This window comes from Lepidothrix coronata, unplaced genomic scaffold (assembly GCF_001604755.1).
Source record: "Lepidothrix coronata isolate B3197 unplaced genomic scaffold, Lepidothrix_coronata-1.0 Scaffold15, whole genome shotgun sequence".
Classification (NCBI taxonomy): Eukaryota; Metazoa; Chordata; class Aves; order Passeriformes; family Pipridae; genus Lepidothrix; species Lepidothrix coronata.
The window spans coordinates 8066574-8085022 of NW_016690195.1; the positions used below are offsets into that span (position 1 = coordinate 8066574).

At 38.2% G+C, this 18449-nt stretch overlaps 1 protein-coding gene across 4 annotated transcripts in view; it reads right to left on the minus strand.

Annotated features, from left to right (window-relative positions):
- Window positions 1-8451: 8451 nt before the first annotated feature.
- Window positions 8452-18449, minus strand: part of TRPS1 (transcriptional repressor GATA binding 1) — a 193622-nt gene continuing 183624 nt past the window's right edge. For all 4 annotated transcript variants that reach the window (XM_017806497.1, XM_017806498.1, XM_017806496.1 and 1 more), the window contains 2 exons: window positions 17607-17729; window positions 8452-14414 (listed from right to left, as the gene is read on the minus strand). In XM_017806497.1, the coding sequence (XP_017661986.1) occupies window positions 13353-14414; window positions 17607-17729 (1185 nt within the window). In that variant the 3' untranslated portion in view covers window positions 8452-13352. The remainder of the gene's footprint in view (window positions 14415-17606; window positions 17730-18449) is intronic.

Sequence of the window (18449 nt, forward strand, 5' to 3'; positions counted from 1 at the left end):
AAAATTGCTAATTCCAGTAGGAATTAAAGGCAAACAAAGGGAGGAGTGTTAATTTCTGTCTGATTTCTGGTAAAAGCTTATGGTCTAGCAAACTTCTCTTTGGCCATTATTAGCAGACGTGTTTTCTTTATGCTGTGTTCTGAACAGGCTTTCTGAATTAAAGAGGGTTGAGAATACTCAATACTTAAGAAATCTCTAAGGAAACCCATAATCTACATGAAGTTATCTTGATTTAATAAATTACATCAGTTCTTTGGGTTAATAAAATAGGAGTAGACCGTGACTCTAGCAGGTATCCAGTCACTGGAAGTAGGAAGGTTTGGAAAAGATTAAAAAAATCAAGGTGTTATATTCCGTTCCTGTTATCTCAGTAGTTCAACAGGAAAGAGGGATGTTCTTTAGCTCATTGTATATCTAAGTTGGTTTTCGATTCTGTTAAAATCAGCTTTAGAAACCCTACCCAGATTGTTTTATGGAAAGCTACATTTCAGGGGGTCCTGAAGACTTTCCAGTGAATAAGCTCTGTAATCCCTTCAGAGATTTTCACTTTATAAATAAGCACTAAATTGTTGTAATCCAAATTGAGAAGCAGAAATCAGCATATGAGCCTTGTGATTTCTCTCACTATAAGAAGGTGGACAGATAAATCCTTCTTGCACACACCTTAAGATTCACTGGTATGAACTCACAGATACAACAACATAAGATACATGTTGTGTGTTTGCTGTATCTTAGCCATGTCTTCTTTATTCAGTCTCTAATTCATGATATTAATTTTGGAAGTTATTTAAAATATTCCAGGCCAAGATTTTCCAAGCGTTTCTCTCATACAACCTTAAAAAGAGGTATGATTTTCAGAAAAAGTGGTTGTTCAGCTGTTGAAAAAGCAACTGTCAGTTATTTTAGAGTCTCAAAATATATTCATTTTTAAAGACTATGTCCTTAAAATATATGCAGAGCAGCACTACGGATCTGTAATACTTGGCTGTAGCTCCTTCTCTCCTTTGTGCTTTGCTTTCAGTGGGACGTCAGGGAGTCTTACAATTTTAAAATTTACTACAGAGTGGTGGGTATTTTGGTATTCAGGATCTATCGTTCTTAATTGTTCCTACTTCCTCTCTGTTCCCTGGTTTCCTTCTGTCCTTCACAAACCAGAGGCTGGTGTTGGTGGAGTTGTGCAATGTGGGTAAGTCTATGGGATGAGAGTGGATAATACAGGTAATAGAAGGTGCCCAGCAGGAAGACGAAAGAAATTCAGCATCCTCAGATACGTCTGAGTGGGTGCTGCTCTGCTGTGCCCCGTGCACACCCACATCCACCCACCCTTCCGCAGCCCTCTCCCTGCTCCACTCCCAGAGGTCCACCTCAGTAGAGAGAGCAGGTAATGGCCTCTGTGCCAAACCCTTCCCATTTCACAGTCTCATAAAGCTCTGCAGAAATGTGCTAAGTCATAAACTAGGCCAGACAAGATGTCAAAACCCTGCTATTCCTCTGCTGTAGCAAAGGTTAGCTCCACGGGGGGAGGGGGAAAAATGTGGCTGCTTTTCTTGTCCTAGATTAATCCTCTATCCAGTGGCAATAAATAGTTCAGGGAGTTTGGAGTTGGAATTCTCAGAGGCAAATCACTTTGGAAAGGTGGATAAAGTTAGGCACTTTGCAATTGTCTAACTCTTTGTATTCTTACTTAAAAGGCCTAAATGCAGAATGAGGATGAGCTTTGAGTATGTTGCACAAAACAAAAGCACCTGCCCTCCTTTTGCACCTCATCCATATGTGCAACCTCCTGGTGTCACCTGGGGAATCAGCAGCTGAGGAGTTCCAGTCTCAGGTGTCTAATGAGCAATTACAGAATTTTGTCTTAGTAAATTAGTATTAATTATTATAAAAGCATCAAGCAGAAGAGGAATACCCTCAACTGAAGAGAGCCTGCAACTTTGATCCAAAACAGATGTTTTGGTATTCCATAGGCAAAGCCAGAGAGGATATTTGAGAGTGTTTCATTGTCAAACAAAAATTAGCATTTTTAGTCTATGTAGAGATAAATTATGCACAATCGATGATGAGCTGTAAGGGGCAGAATGGAGTCAAAGGAAAGACTGAGATGGAGAAAGCAAGAGCAAAGGAAAAAACTGCAAACTAAAAAATGTCTACCTGATAAACCGGGAAAGAAGAGCGGAACCCTTAAAACTTTCCCCATCCAGTTCCGTTTATCTCCTTGTCTTCTCTCCTGTAGTGACTTATTTTGCTGAGAAGTCTAAAGTGCTCAGCTTTATGGAGTACAAAAGCAGTGTAGAAATAAATAGACAAATGTTATTTGGGATGAAGAGCAAGGAGTGGGTAAACTTTCTATTGCCCAAATTAGAAATGCATAAAATCAGTTTGCCTGGGTTTTCTATTGGTAAGGGCAAAATAAGTCCCAGCTAACTCATGGGGACAAAGAGGCATCTCTTACAGCTGCTGGCACAGGGAAAGGAAGGTCTTCAGGGTGTTGCAGCTGAGGTTTTGCTCCTCATCCTCTATATAGACCTTGACCAACAAAACTCAGTGCTGTGCACAGCTGAGAATCTGCTCTAAACCAGGACTAGCACAGCCTTCCAGACTACAGGTTTCTGAACACTGAATATTAGCTGACTGATGTTAGCTGCCAAGGAAAACCCCGTACTGCCTTTTTCCACATCACTCTCTGCTCATTTTACCACCACTTACTTCCCGCTGACACAGGTGTTTTTGTCACTGTGGTAGAAACTGGATCAGGGAATTAATGGGGGTTAAAACTCACCTTTCTGGGGCAAGTGGGAGGCAAAAATACTTGTGCCAGTAGAAGGAGAAGAGCAGGAGTAGAAGAGCAGAGCAGGGGAGATAGGAGTGTGAGTGCTTCTTTTGGCAGCATCTCCAGCTTAAGCGTTCCTGAAATTGCGGTCTCAGGCAGAAACGAGGAGAATGAGCTCTCAGGAGAATGAGAAAAGGCCCTGTCTTACCCATGGCATGTTCCCAGCAATCACACAATGTCTTGTGCAGCAGCAGTCAGATCCAACACTTCCCTGGAACTTTGCTATCCTTGTACACTAAATAGCCTTATGAACTTGTTAGAGTTAACCTTTATTAAGTACGTTTGACCACTATTATATTTTGTGGATGGCTTTTTTTTTCATATAATCACACATTTCACACATTTCACACTTTCTCCATTAATTCCAGTCCTCATGTTCTGATCTGAAATTCCTATCTTTTTTGTATATTTAGGCTTTCTGATGTTCTGCTGCCAAATATCTTTATCATCTTAGACTGTATACAGGGTAAAGCCTGCCTTTTCATATGTGCCAGTAATTCAGGCAGTTCTTCTGTGCTATTCCATGTCTCCTCACCAGCAGTTATGTAGGACAATTAATAGAGTATTTTCCATGAAAGTATTTTAATATACTATCACACAGAGAAGAGGATATAGCATAATGACAAAAAAACCCAGAAATCTACAGCTTCAATTTGAAGGTGACATTACAGATTAATTGAGTGAATCTTCAAATACAAGAATTCTATGATTTCTTAAAAATCTGCACCCATATTTTTTTTACTAAATAATTAAGGTAGTTTAGGGTTTGTATGTAGAGTGCCTTACATTAAAGAGCTATCAGGAATACTCAGTTAAATGTGAAATGTAGACAAAAATTGGGCTTTTCTTCTGTCAAACCAAAAACTTCTTTGAATGAGAGCTGAAATAAAACTTATTAAGTTCTAAGTAAAGCTCATTAAAATGTGTTGAAACAAGTCCTTTTTAAGAAAATAAGTTTTCACAACAGCACTGAAGCATTTTGTATTAAAAGAAATAATCTTTGTCCTTTTCTGGGCAAGAAGAACTGAGTTGTCTCAAAAGTGCTGGTAATTACAATGGCTTGGAATGGATGGCCACGTTCTGTGCTATGAAACTGGAAGCATGGGAATTTTCATTGTTATTGTCTCTCTATTTGTATTACTAGAAACCGAAGATTTGCCCACAAAATTTATAATGCAGGACAACAGAAAATAGGACTATGATCTATTTGGTCAAGTGCAGACATCTGCTATGTACCTCTGTCTACAACTGAGCTAAATAACAGAATTGCCACCCACCCAGTAGCAGGAAACATTTCCCCTTCCTACAGTCAATGCCTGTATATAAGATGAATCTAAAAATGCTTCTGTCTTTAAGCTGTCCTAGACAGATACAGCAGATTGCAGGTATCAAAAGGTCGGGTAAAGCTGCTCTAACCAGTCTCATCAGACAAGGGGAATGAGTCAATAGAGGCAATGACAATACTAGTAAATCAAAAGTGGTCAAGGCCATGTTTTGGTCTTAGGACACCGGCACAGAGTTTTGCTTGCAAACCTGCTGATCCCCAAAACGTGCCCCACACACTGAAGCAGTGCCAGGTGGCTCAGGATGTAACCCATGCCCCTGGTGCTTGCTGCTTCCTGTTGGAAACCCATCCTCAAGGGAATGGGTACAACTCATTCCTGCCTCTTCCCCTCAGAGCTGGGAATTGTCTCCTCTGTGATAATTCCCCAGCTGTGCCAGGGATCTGGTCAGAGGCATGTGGCCGGCCCTGGCCAACGTGTGATAGGGACTGTTCTTCAGTCACTACCCAGCTTTTGTGAATATTTCCATCTTGATTTACAGATAATATAGAATTTTCCAAGGAGTTGTGTTGACAAGTGTGATAGCAATGTCAGTGCAGTCAGCATTTTATGCTTAATTGTAGAAGTTAATATATAATTACCAGGGATATATTGCAGTGAGTTATTATGAAAATATAAATAGATGGAAGAGTCTTTGTGCTCCAGTTAAGAGCCAAGTGTTTAATGGGGTATTTTGTACTTGCATCCAGCTCTGGCCCCAAAGACCTGTGTATCAGAAAGCTCTTGATATGCTCCATCATTTGCATCTACAGATGTGCTTCAGGTTTTTTTGGCCTTTGTCTTCAATTGCTCCCTGCTGTATATACTATAGTCATAAGGGAGAAACATAAGTTGACTGAGTTAGTGAACATTTATAACCATACAATTATTTAGGTTAAAAGGGATCTCTGGATATCATCCAGTCTGGACCCTTCCAGTGGGCAGCTATGAACATCTAATAAGCTCCTACTCTGAATATTCAACTGACTCTCTATAAAATGAGGATCATATTTTGCATTTACAGTTGTGTGTCCAAAGTATGCAATGTGAATGCCAGCCTTAGGGAACATTAACTTTGAAAAATCACCTTATCTTTCTGAAAGGTTTCCACATTTCATACTTTCATACTCTGAAACCTATTTCTTGTTTTATCAGATTCCAGAAGAGAGGAAAATACTCTACTTTGATTAAAAGGGAAAGAAAATATTCCCATTTTGCTTTCCAAGATTTTTTCTTTACAAAAATAAGTGCTAAGTACATATGCAGTTCCATTTGTTGAAATGATCACTTGAAAAGCCTTCCTAATCCATTTGTACCCTCCTTTATTGTTATGTTTTCTTAAAAGAATGCTACAGTGAGAAGAGATCTACCTTTATGTTGGGGCTTTGCTTTTTATACTACATATCATAAAAGAAATTATTTCATTCAGAAATAAAGCCACAGCAGCTGCATCACCTTTGCAAAAAAAAAGGCGTCGGCCTAAAGCCATTCTGTGGCAAATTTAAGCCATCATTTTCAGACAGTGTCATAACAGAAGTTTTTGTTCTTTTTTTAAAAGTATTTCTTTCCTATTCTTTTAAATGGTCGCATTTCTTCTCTGGCCAACTCCACAGACATTGTATCAGCACTGATGGAGCTGTTTGGAGGTAGGTGACAGAACTGTCACTGTATCAATCTCACCATTAAGCTGTCAATTCCACAGTAGCATTTGGAATTGAATCAGACAGTTCCACTGACATTGTAACCACAGTGTGTGAAAGACACTTCTATTCCTTTGGATGTGCAGGAGACACTTTCATTTACAGAAAGGACCCACTGACGCTCTTGTTCTGCACACAGAGATTAGTCAGACTCTTCAGGGAAATCAAAGGAAGCTGCTGTCAGTACAAACTGTACCTCCACCAGGTTTCAGGTGTCCCAACTGTCGAGCATAATTGCCCATTACAGTTAAACTTCCAAACTTCCAGTGAACTCTTCCAATGACATTCTGTTTTTTGTTGATTTTATATCCCCACCCACTGTCAAAACAATCTTATAAAGAGGGGTTTCTTTGTGATTTATAATAAATAAGGTTGTAAGATAACTAGGCCGTTTCTTCTATTAAATAGTACACTATTGAAAGCACCCCACTTCCTCTCCATACAGAACGAAGTACACTGCTTATTCATCCTGTTCATTTTCTTCTGCATCAGCACCTATTCTGATACTTCTTTTTTTCTTTTTTTTAAAAAACTTCATACATTTATAAATCTCATTGGATGAGGGTCAGGACCTGCTACTAGCAGACTGTATTTTTATATTCTCAGGCTGGCTGTACTTGGGACAACAGAGTTCTGACCTATGTCAAGATATGGCAGTAGTTAAAACTAAATAGGAAATAATCAAGGACATTGCTGCTAGAACAAAAAGTCCCTAGATTCTTGGCATAAATTTAAACCTTATAATAGCCTATTAAGACCTGATAACAATGTTCGTGTGCACTTATATGAGCTGCTTACATGTGGAGCTGCTGTTATAAGAGGAAGGCATTAACAATATTAGTAGACTATACAAATAGTAGAACCACAAAGGAAAATTTGAGGTCATCAGCTTCTACAATTATGAGCTCATGTAGGTATATGGAGACAGACGTGCAATACTAAACACTGTTTTGAATGCTGTTTAAAGACATACTGCATTGGTCAGGGATAGTTTTATAATTAGAACAGAAATTTGGATTAAATCTTTTTATCCTCAAAAGATAAAAAGGTGAAAATATTTGATTTTTAAATTTTAACTCTCTATACATATATGAACTTTCTCCCTCTCTGTAAATATATATGTATATAGAGTTTATATATATATTCTTACATAGAGTGTGCATATATACATATATGTAATCTTACAAAGTCCATATCAACCATCTTTTGCATGTCGCATCTTTTTCAAAATGCATAATATTTAAACACAGAGTTCATATCTCCAAAACTAGTTCTCCCTGCATTTAAAAGCCATTTTTTTTCTTTAGTACTGTTATTATTTTTATTAATCTCAGGAAATTAAAGAGACTGAAAATGCATAGGGTTTTACATTTGAATTCACTGGAAGAATGAATCCCAGGAAGAAGTTTTTTCTGGTGCAGTGCTTTTAAAATTAAGCTCTAGAACATTTGTACTCTAACATCATAAACAGATTTTACCATTTTTATTACTTTAAACATTATTCTGTATGAGACTGAACAAACTCTCAACCACAGATGTGAGACAAAACCTATGGAAAAAGAAATTACAGCATAATGGAAATGATGGTTGGGAGTCATACCAGCCTGAGCTGTTAGCTCATCCCAACAGAAAGGCCAAGCTGAGCTGATTTGGTCAGTGCTCCAATTCGGGACCTCTGAGGAAATCTCCAAGATTGCTGGAGGAAGTGGTGGTGGCAGCATTGTAGGTGGTACTCTCTGTTCTTGAGTCATCATTGGGTCAATAATCTGTGTGATGGGAGTCAGCAGGATTTCGTGGAAGAGTTGTGGGCAAGATGTGAAACCATGGTCCTGAGTATCAGAGATTATTTCAAGACCACCATGGACTTTGTGTGAGGCGTAGAACTGGTAAGCCTGGGGTACTGATCACATTTCAGTATCAGTCTTTCTTATTCAAAATTCTTTCAGCATTTGCTCCTCTTTGGGAGCAGCAAAATAAAAGCGGTAATGTAAGGCCAGGATGCTGGAGTGCTGAAAAAAGTTCAAATCCCACTGAAATAGACTTTTACTCTAAATCCTGTCATTAACTTGAATGAGATTTGGATCACATCTAGAGCCCTTAGTGTAGAAGGACTGTGACAGGGCTAATGCATTTTGAAGGAGCTCCTCTCTTTTCATGCCTTTCCCATTTGAGCAATCCTGCCTTTGCCTTTCAGCCATAATCACCAGCCATTACTCAGATATGCTGTCAGGCCCTGTCGTGCTCCCAGAGCAGCTCAACTCCAGATTATTTCCCCCCCCAACCCCACTATGGAGTAGTGACACTATGACATTATATTGTCCCCAGAAACGACATGAATCTGATTTATAACTGGTGGTAAAACTTTATTATTCAAGTTTAGATGTAACAGACATCTTTGCTGCCTGAAGATTGTTTGCATAAGAAATACACCAAGAACATGTTTGTGAGTAGAAATGAACATGCACTATGAAACTCAAAAAACAAAACAAAACAAAAAATCCAAAACAAAACAAAACAAAAAACACATCCATGTGTTGTAAGGACAAAACATTAAGAGCCAGCATTCTAGAGTCAAATCAGGGCTACAAGTTTAATGATGGTTTTTAGCAACATGAAGTAATTTTTTATGAAGTCCTTTTTTTTTTTTTTCCTTTTCCTGCTGGTGAATTTTCTATAAGCTAAATTTACAATGGCATTTTGAGATGTTTCCTTTTCTCCTGTTCTCCTACACTGAGCTCAGAGGTCAAAATGATAGGAATGAAAAACTGTGTAGCTGTTACAGTGTTTTTACTTTACTAAGTGTAATTTTGCTTTGCTAGTAAAGGAATTTTACTTTGCTAAGTGTAACAAAAAATCAAATGAAACGGGTATTTATCTGTCAGGTGGCTATTAAATTACTGTCTGTTATCCTCTTAAAAAGAGGTAAATTGGGGTGTTTATGATTACTATATAGGTAGCACTTCACCAACTGCCAGCATTCCAGAGCTGGCTGAATGAAATGAAATTATGAGGAAGAGGATACAGAGGAATCCTATTCTGAGGTGAGAAAATAATGTAATTTTACTTGGCCCACCTTAACTTTAGAGAAAAGTTTAGAAGGGATTTCTCATTTATCTATCACATTTGGGATACGTTGACAAACTGCTCACTGTTCTTTGCCAAGCATAACTGTCTCCACAGAAGCAGAAAGAAATATATCTGCCCTTCTGGCTGCACAGAAGCAAACTTCTAATCTCCTTGGCTTTTCCTGACCAGTATTAGGAATTAGCATGTTAAGTCAGCCAAGAAAAATCAATACAGGAGCAAAAATGGGAATATATTTAGACATCCTGGGTAAAAAGCAGATGGTAGACAACAACCTTAGCACATAAAGCAAGTAGTTATGACTACAAAACAACACTGTCCAGTCCAAGGATAGACCTAAAAATCTGTCCCATGGTTGCCAAATCAATTCTTCCCATTGCACAACCACTATGTTTCAGCACTGTATGCAATTAGGATCAGTCACTTGTCCTGCTGTCCCTCTAACTGCAAATGGATGCCTCAACCTGTTGAGATGTCTCTATTTTCTCTCTCTTTAAAACTGTCAAAATGTGCAACAGTACCTTTCATAGGCAAAACCAAGATATGAGTATCCAGTGTCCCTCCTCCTTTTTGGAAGGTCCATAAATTAGGAGAGGAGTTTCATCAGTGGCAATTAGGTGCTAAACTTCTTTTGGAAAGTGTAGCACCTGAACACAAACTGTGCTCTGGAACATATTCATCCCCCCACTATTAATTGAGGGGGCAGCAGCCATGAAATGATAGCTTAGAGACAGTCCAGTTTGCAGAAGATGCCACATGATGGTTCCATCTACAGAGAGGGTTAATGGAAACATTGTGCCTGTTCTGCAGTCTGGTTAGTGGCAGGCACCACAAATCCTCTAGTTTTGAAACATCTACTTATTTTGTGGTCCAATTTGAATTGATATGTTTTAAGATCTTAAACTACCATCCCTTAGTAAGAGAAGTACATCAGCTTGAAGACACTGACAAATTGAGAACAAAGACTGATTCCTTGTAAGTTCAAATTTTAGTGCTGTAAGTTGATTGAAATGCAGTGGGTGCAGCAATTATTTCTGTGTGCTTACATTGGTTTCAATCTGAAAATTATTAAATAAGATTATTTGTTTCCAATGTCAGGATTTTTCTTTTTATTAGTATCCATTGTGAAGGGGTCTGGAAGAGGGATGGAGTCACCTCTCTTTTGTTAAGAAACAAAACTGTGCTGCCCCCACTCCAATCAAAGAGAACAGGCTATGGCAAAATCCCATTTCTTACAAAGCAGAAATCTTAGAACATCTCAATATGTCATGGCAAGAACAATGAACTTTTTTCAAATTTTATTTGTGTCATCTAGGTATGCAATATTAACATTCAAAAACCTGTCTTGTTCTTTGCACTCATAAGATTTCATTTCTCCTCAACCCCTAACCCTGATATGTGTATTTCCTGTTATTGGCCTCTGCTTCTGAGTTTAGCAAGAAGTGTTATAAAGTACAGGGTAGTGCTCAAGTCTTTCAATGCACGTCCCCCTAAAATATTTTGCCATGAAGATGCAGCTTCTATCAATGAAGAAGCCAGAGGAACTGGTAGGTCTTAGATGAAGTAAATCAAACCAGTAACAACTGAAAACCGGCAGGCAGCTACCTCTGAAGCCGATAAAAATCACTGCTTAATGAGTCTAACATCTTGGAAAAGCTGAAAAGGACACACTGGACCCTGACATAACGAAACGAGGGCAATCTATTTCAGTCCCCACAGAAAAAGAAGAAACAAAAAATACCCAACAAAAATAAATCCACAAAAACCAAGTCAGAACTTATTATTGGAGAACAATAGTAAAAACATAACCAGACTTCGTCTGGCACTGGTATCAAGCTGGAGATTCATCTAAAAAATAGAAGAAGAAGAATGTGGCCCGATATCCTTTGCTAACCTAGAATACTATTGAAGGGTTACAGAACTCAACCGTGAACAGATTGAGTGGGACTTTCCATATGCTGCTCACCAGAAAGAAGCAATGGGTGGAGCAGGAAGGAATGCAGCCTAATGATGAACAACAGCCTGCCTGTGCCTAACAAATCAGAGAAACTGTGCAATAACGTTTCACCTCTGTGAAAATATAACACCTAAATACTGCCAAGGTCAGCAAGACCTTTGGCGATCAACTGTGTAAGTGCTTCTCATGCTTGGTGATGTTTGTTGCCAGCTACTTTAGGCACATAATTTCTCAAAAGACTATCAAAGTGCTGAATATTTAGGCCAGTTCCCCCCGGTTTTCCTTTTGCCAACCCCTATAAGACATTTCCTATCACCTCTCCTTTCATCTTCCACCTCCCTGTTTAATCTGGTTAAGTATCTTATAAGTGCACCAAATTCTAGAAGGGAGAGTGGTGAGATTCAGGTAAGTTAAATACAAGAACTTTTTTTTTTTTTATGATGCTTTAGTTTCAATTACATGAAAATCTGAGAAAGGCGGCATGTAAGTGAGATCAGAATAGGACCCTTTACATATAATCTCAAGTGAGGACTTAGTCCAGAGATATTTTTATAGAACATTTTAAAAAATAAAATGCATGAATGGAGAAATAAAAGACAACATAATATCAGAAAGACATTTTAAACTTCATTCGCTGCAACATTCATGAACCAGTTGAGCTACACCTGCCATCCAACCATAAGGAACTAAGACCCTGCACTGCGAAAAAGAAACAAACCCAAACAAAACAAAAAGCAACTGCGTAATATTGTAAAAATGGAGTGCAATGCTACTACAGAATGCAATAAAATATCAGTGCTGCATCGTCAAACAGCACTTATCAAAATAATTTCTGAAATGTTTCTTCTGAAACACAGACAAAGCAATAAAAAGAGGATATATGTTTATCATTTTAAGCATAACAATGTGAGTTAAGAGCTTAAGAATACAAAAGTACTTGGAATGAATAGTGCTACCCTTTTTTTCCTAAGTAGGCATAAAAATATTTTCATTTCCTTCTTGTTTTTTCATACCATTAATATCAACAAATTTCATTCATTTCATGTTATCGTTTACAACTTTAATGCACACACACAGAAAAAAAGATACCTACTGCAATAGAAATAGTTGCTTCATTACCTTGTTTGCTACATTTGCAAATGTAAACAGCGAGGCAGAGCCAGAACTGACTCTAATGCATGATGGAATATCTTTGTTGCATACGTACACTGTAGAAAATAATTATTCAATATGTCAGGCACCATTATTTGAAATGTAATACATTAATATTTACTAGAAAAATAAGGTTTTTTTCTATTTGTTCTCCCAACTTCTTTAATGAAATAAGTTAATCTGACAGTGCATCCAGTAGCTTGTAATATCTTCTACATCCCTGTGGCAAAATAATAAACTACTGGTTGGGACACTATAATGAAAATGATTAAAGTCAGTTCTTGTACACCCTTGTAGCAAGCATGGAGGCTCGTCTAACAGCACCTTTAACCAATTATTCAATATTTAGTTATTTAGCCCTATTTCCCTGAGCAGTTATGCTGAGGAGCTTTCCCTTCATGGATAGTTTTTAAAAAGCTTTAAGTATTAAAAAGTACTATGAAGACATTTAATGCTACTTAGCAAAAGCTGGTATAAGTCTACTGAAGGGATTGACTGGTATGTATAGCAATGTTAAGCGTGTGGAGAAGTAACCTTAGACTTTAAGGTTTAGAAATGTAATATATTAAAAATATATTAAAATAAAATACAGCAGGTTACCTTGTTCTATGCAAATTAAACCCGGAGTGTGGCTTCTGTATTAGACTTCACTTGCACAAAATGGTTTTTCTAGACTAAAGTGTGCCAGAAAGAATGTAGTGATAAAATGGTAGCTAAAAATCAGCTGAGTCTGAGAAACACCTAGATGACATTGCTGCCAAAGCTCTGAGGACAAGGTGATCATAAGGCATGTTGTAGGGCAGAAATTCACCCAAATTAAAGAAAATGACCTTTTAACATCTGTATATTTAACATGTCTAGTTCTTATATACAATGTGCATATGTTCACTATACCCTTGCAGCAGTATATACATATACACATCTTTGCACTCTTGCCAGTTATGTCTCTTACACAACAGCAATTAATTGTCCAGTAAAATTTTCTCAAGATTATTCGCCATGATTCACTGCATTCTGGCTAGCTTTGGTGGGCCGTGTCCCATAGGATTATCTTCCTCCCCTCTGGCCACCATCCAACTGTTCTTTTTTCTTGGTAACCCACTCAATAAAAAGGAAAAAAAAAAAGAAAAAACAAAGGAAAAAATAAAGAAGAAAATGAAAAAAAAAAAGAAAATAACAAGGGATTTAATATTGGATAAGGCATGCTCTCTATATGAAGTGCTTTATAGGTCTTCACAAGACATTACAAGCTATTGAATTCCCATCAAGGAAACCTATTTCTGTTTAATTGTGCTAAGTGCTAAGGTTTACTCTTTAGGTTTTCCATTCTTTTCAGCTTGTGCATTGTTCCTGTGTAGGCCCCTCTGGATGTGAGTTGTGAAGTCATACTTGTCCGTGCAAAGATGCTGGCATATGCTGCACTGGAAAGGTCCACTGTCACCATGGCAACTCATATGCAAAGCATACATCACTTCATCCAGAAAGACAATGCCACAGTGCACACACTTGGTAGAAAGTTCATCTTGAGTACTTCTATCAACTTTCTCTGTTTTTACTACATTCAAGGGACCTTCATTTTTTACATTTGGTGGTGCCTTACTCTTTTCCTTGGAGGCACCATTTGCAGTTGGCCCAGGTCTGGAATGCTTTATCGCCAAATCTAGAGGAATGTCATTGTCTGATCCGACAGCTGAAAAATGAGGAGGCAGATTAAAGGTGGGATAAGGCACATAGTTTTGGCAAGGATTTGGTAGGCCAGGCACATGACTCAAGTAGTGTGGATTCCCAGGAACAGACAGCTTATATTTACTCCAGAATCTCAGCCAGTCAGCTTCACTCTGAAAGTCATTGTGTACAAATGGAAGTCCAAAAAGTGGGTACTGGTATTTTTCAATAGGGCTTCCAGGTGGTGAATAGTTTGGGTGTTTCGCAGGTCTCATGTATTTTTCTATCGGGCTGCCTCTCTCTGAGCTTCCTTTCCCTTCTGATATCGATGAACTGTTTCCTGGGTCTCCAGTACTTTCCTGAGGACTTTTTATCTGAATGTGCAAAGGTTGCATCCTTTTGTGAATATCCAGAGTTTGGCTGACCAATATTGGCTGCTGAGCAGAATGGCTTTTAGTCAATGAACCTGGGGCCTCATATTTACTGAGGCTGGGAAGCTGAATTTCTCTCTGATGACCTTCAGGTAAATGATCCTCTGACCTCCTCTCTAAGGGGCTTCCATTGACTTGCTCCTCACTGCTACCCCTCTGCTGTTTGTTTAGCTGCTCAGCCTGAAGTGCCTCCGGGTTAAGGCGCTTTCTTGTTCGTCTCCTAATGATCTGCTCACCATTGTTCTGTTTAATGATGTTTAAAGGCCTGGGAGTCTGCATGGAACACACACATAATGAACAAAAGGAAAAAAGAAAGACACATTAAACAAATCTGTAAGATTATGCTCATGCAAATTTATCTTTTCTTTTCTGCAGAGCTATATTACAAGAGTCTTATGGGAATGACCAAATTTCAAGCCAAGTGCTGGTCCATGGCCCCTCATGCTAAATGTAAACTAGGAAATGGCTTGTTTTATCAACTTAAGTCAACTGTCATAGACATACTATACCTGTTTACTTAAAAAAGGCAAGAAGTATCCAAGCTGTCAAACTATTTATTACTTCTTATCCCTAAAAAATTCTGGGGGAGATATGTTGAAAGTGGGTGCTGAGAGCTGTGGATGAGGTGGGAGATGCAAGGCCCTGTGCACTGGCGTTTATTCAGTGCAGCACGCCACCAAAGCTGGTATCGGGCAGGGGTTTGCACAGATCCCACTGTGACAAGAACTGAGCAACACTTACCTTGATACTCACTCTGCTTCGACATGGGCAAAAAAAGCAAGCAAACACAGGGCTTGCTGACCACCATTGCTGTCACCTAGCAAAAGGGCTGCAAGTCCACTGTGGTGGTGAGTGGGATGATGGTGGCTGGAAAGGGACTAAGAAAGATGGAGAAGAAAGCCCAGAAAAACCTCTCCTATGCACCAAAAGGTCTACCTGTACTTCAGCACCAACTCCCTACTGTATTTCTTTCTAAGTGTTACTGATGATGTGCTACTAAGGCATGAGGGAGAGCAGGCATTCCCTGAAGGCAGGGAAAAAGGGATCTGTAAAGAAATAAGCATCTCAAAAGAGGCAGAAGCAAGAACCAAGTGAGGACTTCTGTTTCCTTTTGTTACTACCCCACACCATGTTAACATTTGTCAGTTACTACCATCTAGTAGTATCTGACAGACCATAAATTTTTCTTCTTATTAAATACAAGTGAAAAAGGGACCTTAGGCTTGAGTTAATGAGGATGGTAGTTCTAGATAGTAATAATCCAATCAAAAGGAAGCTAAGAAATGTGCAAAGTTACTATAGGTGATTTTTACTCAGCAATGTAGCAAAATTTAGTTGAACAGTGTCTTTTAGAAGGGAATTGTATTCTCTTGAATTTTTATAGTTTTGGACATTTACCTAATAACTGCATCATCCTAGACCCCTTAATTCAGAAACATATATGACAAATACTTCTGACAAATTTTTCATGAACAGACAGGCAGACAGATAAAAGAAACTTTCATCTTTCTGGTGTCAGCCTAAGGAGTGTCCCTTTGCATGGACTGTCTCTCTCAAAAGCTGTCCCAAAGGAGAGATTTGTTTGATTCTTTCAGACTCCTACTTAAAATGGAGTTGCTATCGTATCACAACAGAATAAGGCTTAATTAAATTCTTTGTGATTGTTCGGTCAAAGTTCAATTGAAGATATTAATGTCAAATGTCCACTGAATGACAGCTTATTGCTGTGCTTAAACAGTAGAGCTAAAAGATAGTGTCAGCTTCTTGCTTTCGATATGCATAAAACATATTTGGACACTGTATTCCTAATTATGATGGAAGCATACTGTTTTGTTCTTACTGGTTCATAAGAATGATCTGAGCTATGTGTTTGAATATAAAACTGATTCTTGTAGCTTTTATCTATTCAATAAATTATGCTAATAATCATGGTAAGGTCCAACAGTATAGTTCAGAAAAGTATATTAAAAAAAAGGGAAAATGGAGGCTGTAAATGGAAGTTCTACAAATAACAGACTCAAATGTCAAATTAAAAAAAAATAATTAAAAAGCAAAACTGTACATCTTAAAATCTTTGTGGATGCTCACCACTGATCAATTTCCCTAAATTAGATATTATATCTAGAACTTTGAGAGGTCTCCAGGAAGATGATACTTGCAGGAAGACACAGCCAAGATCCTGCCAGAGACTGTACATTAGTTCATCTCCGCCTGTTCAGATGTGTTTTGACTGACTGGGCTGTCCTGGAGTTTAAAAGCAGTTACTGACCTTAGAATGACAGCACATGGCGAACAGTTAACCTTTCAGATGGTCGTGCTACATTTGAAAATTGGAATATTTTTCTGTTTTATTAAGTAGGCTCGTTCGACAGGCTCTTGAGTAAACAGGATTATTTTATGGGCTGTACACAAGACCATTTAGAAGCTTATGTCGCAAATTTAATTTCTGAAAAAAGTTTTAAAAAATGTGCACTCTCAGCCACCACATAGATTTCTGATTTAGGCTCTAAGACTGAACTGCTGTGTTGCCTTGGCAAACTCCCAAAGGCTGCCTCGGTTTCTATTTCTGAAAAATAGTAACACTTTTTAATTTCATGGGAATGTTGTAAAAATTAATTAATTAGAGTCAAGCCTTGGTCACCTGACTCTCCCATGTGCTTCTATTAAAGACAGTGGGGATAATATTTAACTAGTAGGTCTTAACCTAAAAGATTCCAAGCATTTTGGCGCTGATCCAAGGAAACACTTAAGGATGGCTTTCCTGGACCTGGACCAGAGCATTCAACATCTTTCAGGATCAAGTCAAGTGTCAATAAGATGAAAAGCAACACAGACAGATCATGATTATTACTTATTCCCTGCCTGATCTTGAGGGATGGTGAATCTTTCCCTCACCAAGTGATGAGTGCCATAAAGTGAATAGCTTCCTTGCTGAGCTGTTTCAGTATGCTCTAGCAGACTATAAGAACTGTAGAAAAAAAAGCATAAAAACCCTCCCCACCCCATATCTCCAGGAAACTTACTCTCAAGAATAAAGGGGGTAAGATATGTGAAAGAACATAAAAACCATATCAAGAGATAGTTTTGATGTAGATGTAGATGTCTAACTTTAAGAATTTTGGTTTTTATTACGAACATGACAACTCTTGAATTTAGAGAGCTTTCATCACAACATATTATATGACTTTAAATGGAATTCCCAGAAAAGAAATAATTTTCCCCTTATTTTGTATCAAAATAATTAAATGCATCACTGGTGATCTCAAACACATCTACCCACAGCATCCCAGCCTGTTTCATAATGAATCACATCTGATCCCAAAGTGACCATTCTGCAAAACCCTGTTAGGAAATTAACTGCAGGCCAGGGAGTGGTACTAATCACACAACCAGACAAGACCACAGCTGCCCAGCTTAGCTGTATAACCCTTTTTTCTGCTGAACAAACCGGTAAGTTCTTCCTACCGAGTGAAGCTTCTGGTAGAGGCCACACGCGTTGCATACATATCCACCATTTGCATTCTTTCTCCAGAGAGAGGTCTTTGTGGTCAGGCAATTGGCACAAAAAACACCCGAGCCTCTACGTCTCTGAAATAGGGAAGAAAAAGGGAAAAAAACCAGGTCAGAGGTGAGTCACATGAGCTGCGAAGTTAGGACAAATCAACACAGGAGTTTTGTCTCTAGACTGGCAACAATGACGGTATAAAACCACACTGCCCATAATGAGGTCAGGTTCAATTGTGCTTAATAGGCACCACTGATTTTCATTATAATTAACCCTAGAGTGATGGATGAGGTGTGTGAAACACCAAAGCCTTTTCAGAATAACAGCTTTAACTTTTTGAACTTCAGGTTTTGTGCATTTAATGATGGTTTCTAAACAGCAAATTCTGAAAAAACCCTTTGGAATCTGACAGAACATTCCGTAAACTCCTGGTTTCACAACAGATTATTTCTTTTTAGCTTGCTTGATTTAAAAGTCTGATTGGTAACAAGAATTCTGAAACATCACTACTTCAATTAATTACAGTCTGTACCTGCATCATACTAATTCCTTTAACAGAGATTATACATTATTAATTTAATACATGATATTCAGTTCCAGTCTTTCCCACTTACTTCTGAAATCAGTATAAGATACCATATACTTCTATTAGCCCACTATGAACAAATAAAAGTACAGTATTCTTTAATGAGACCTCTTCTGAGCTTCATTCGAAACCCCAGAAAACACTGTCTCGTCGACGGATAGATTTATTTATTTTATTTTAGTCAGGCAAAGAAGGGTACACTACAACTTTCGTACAT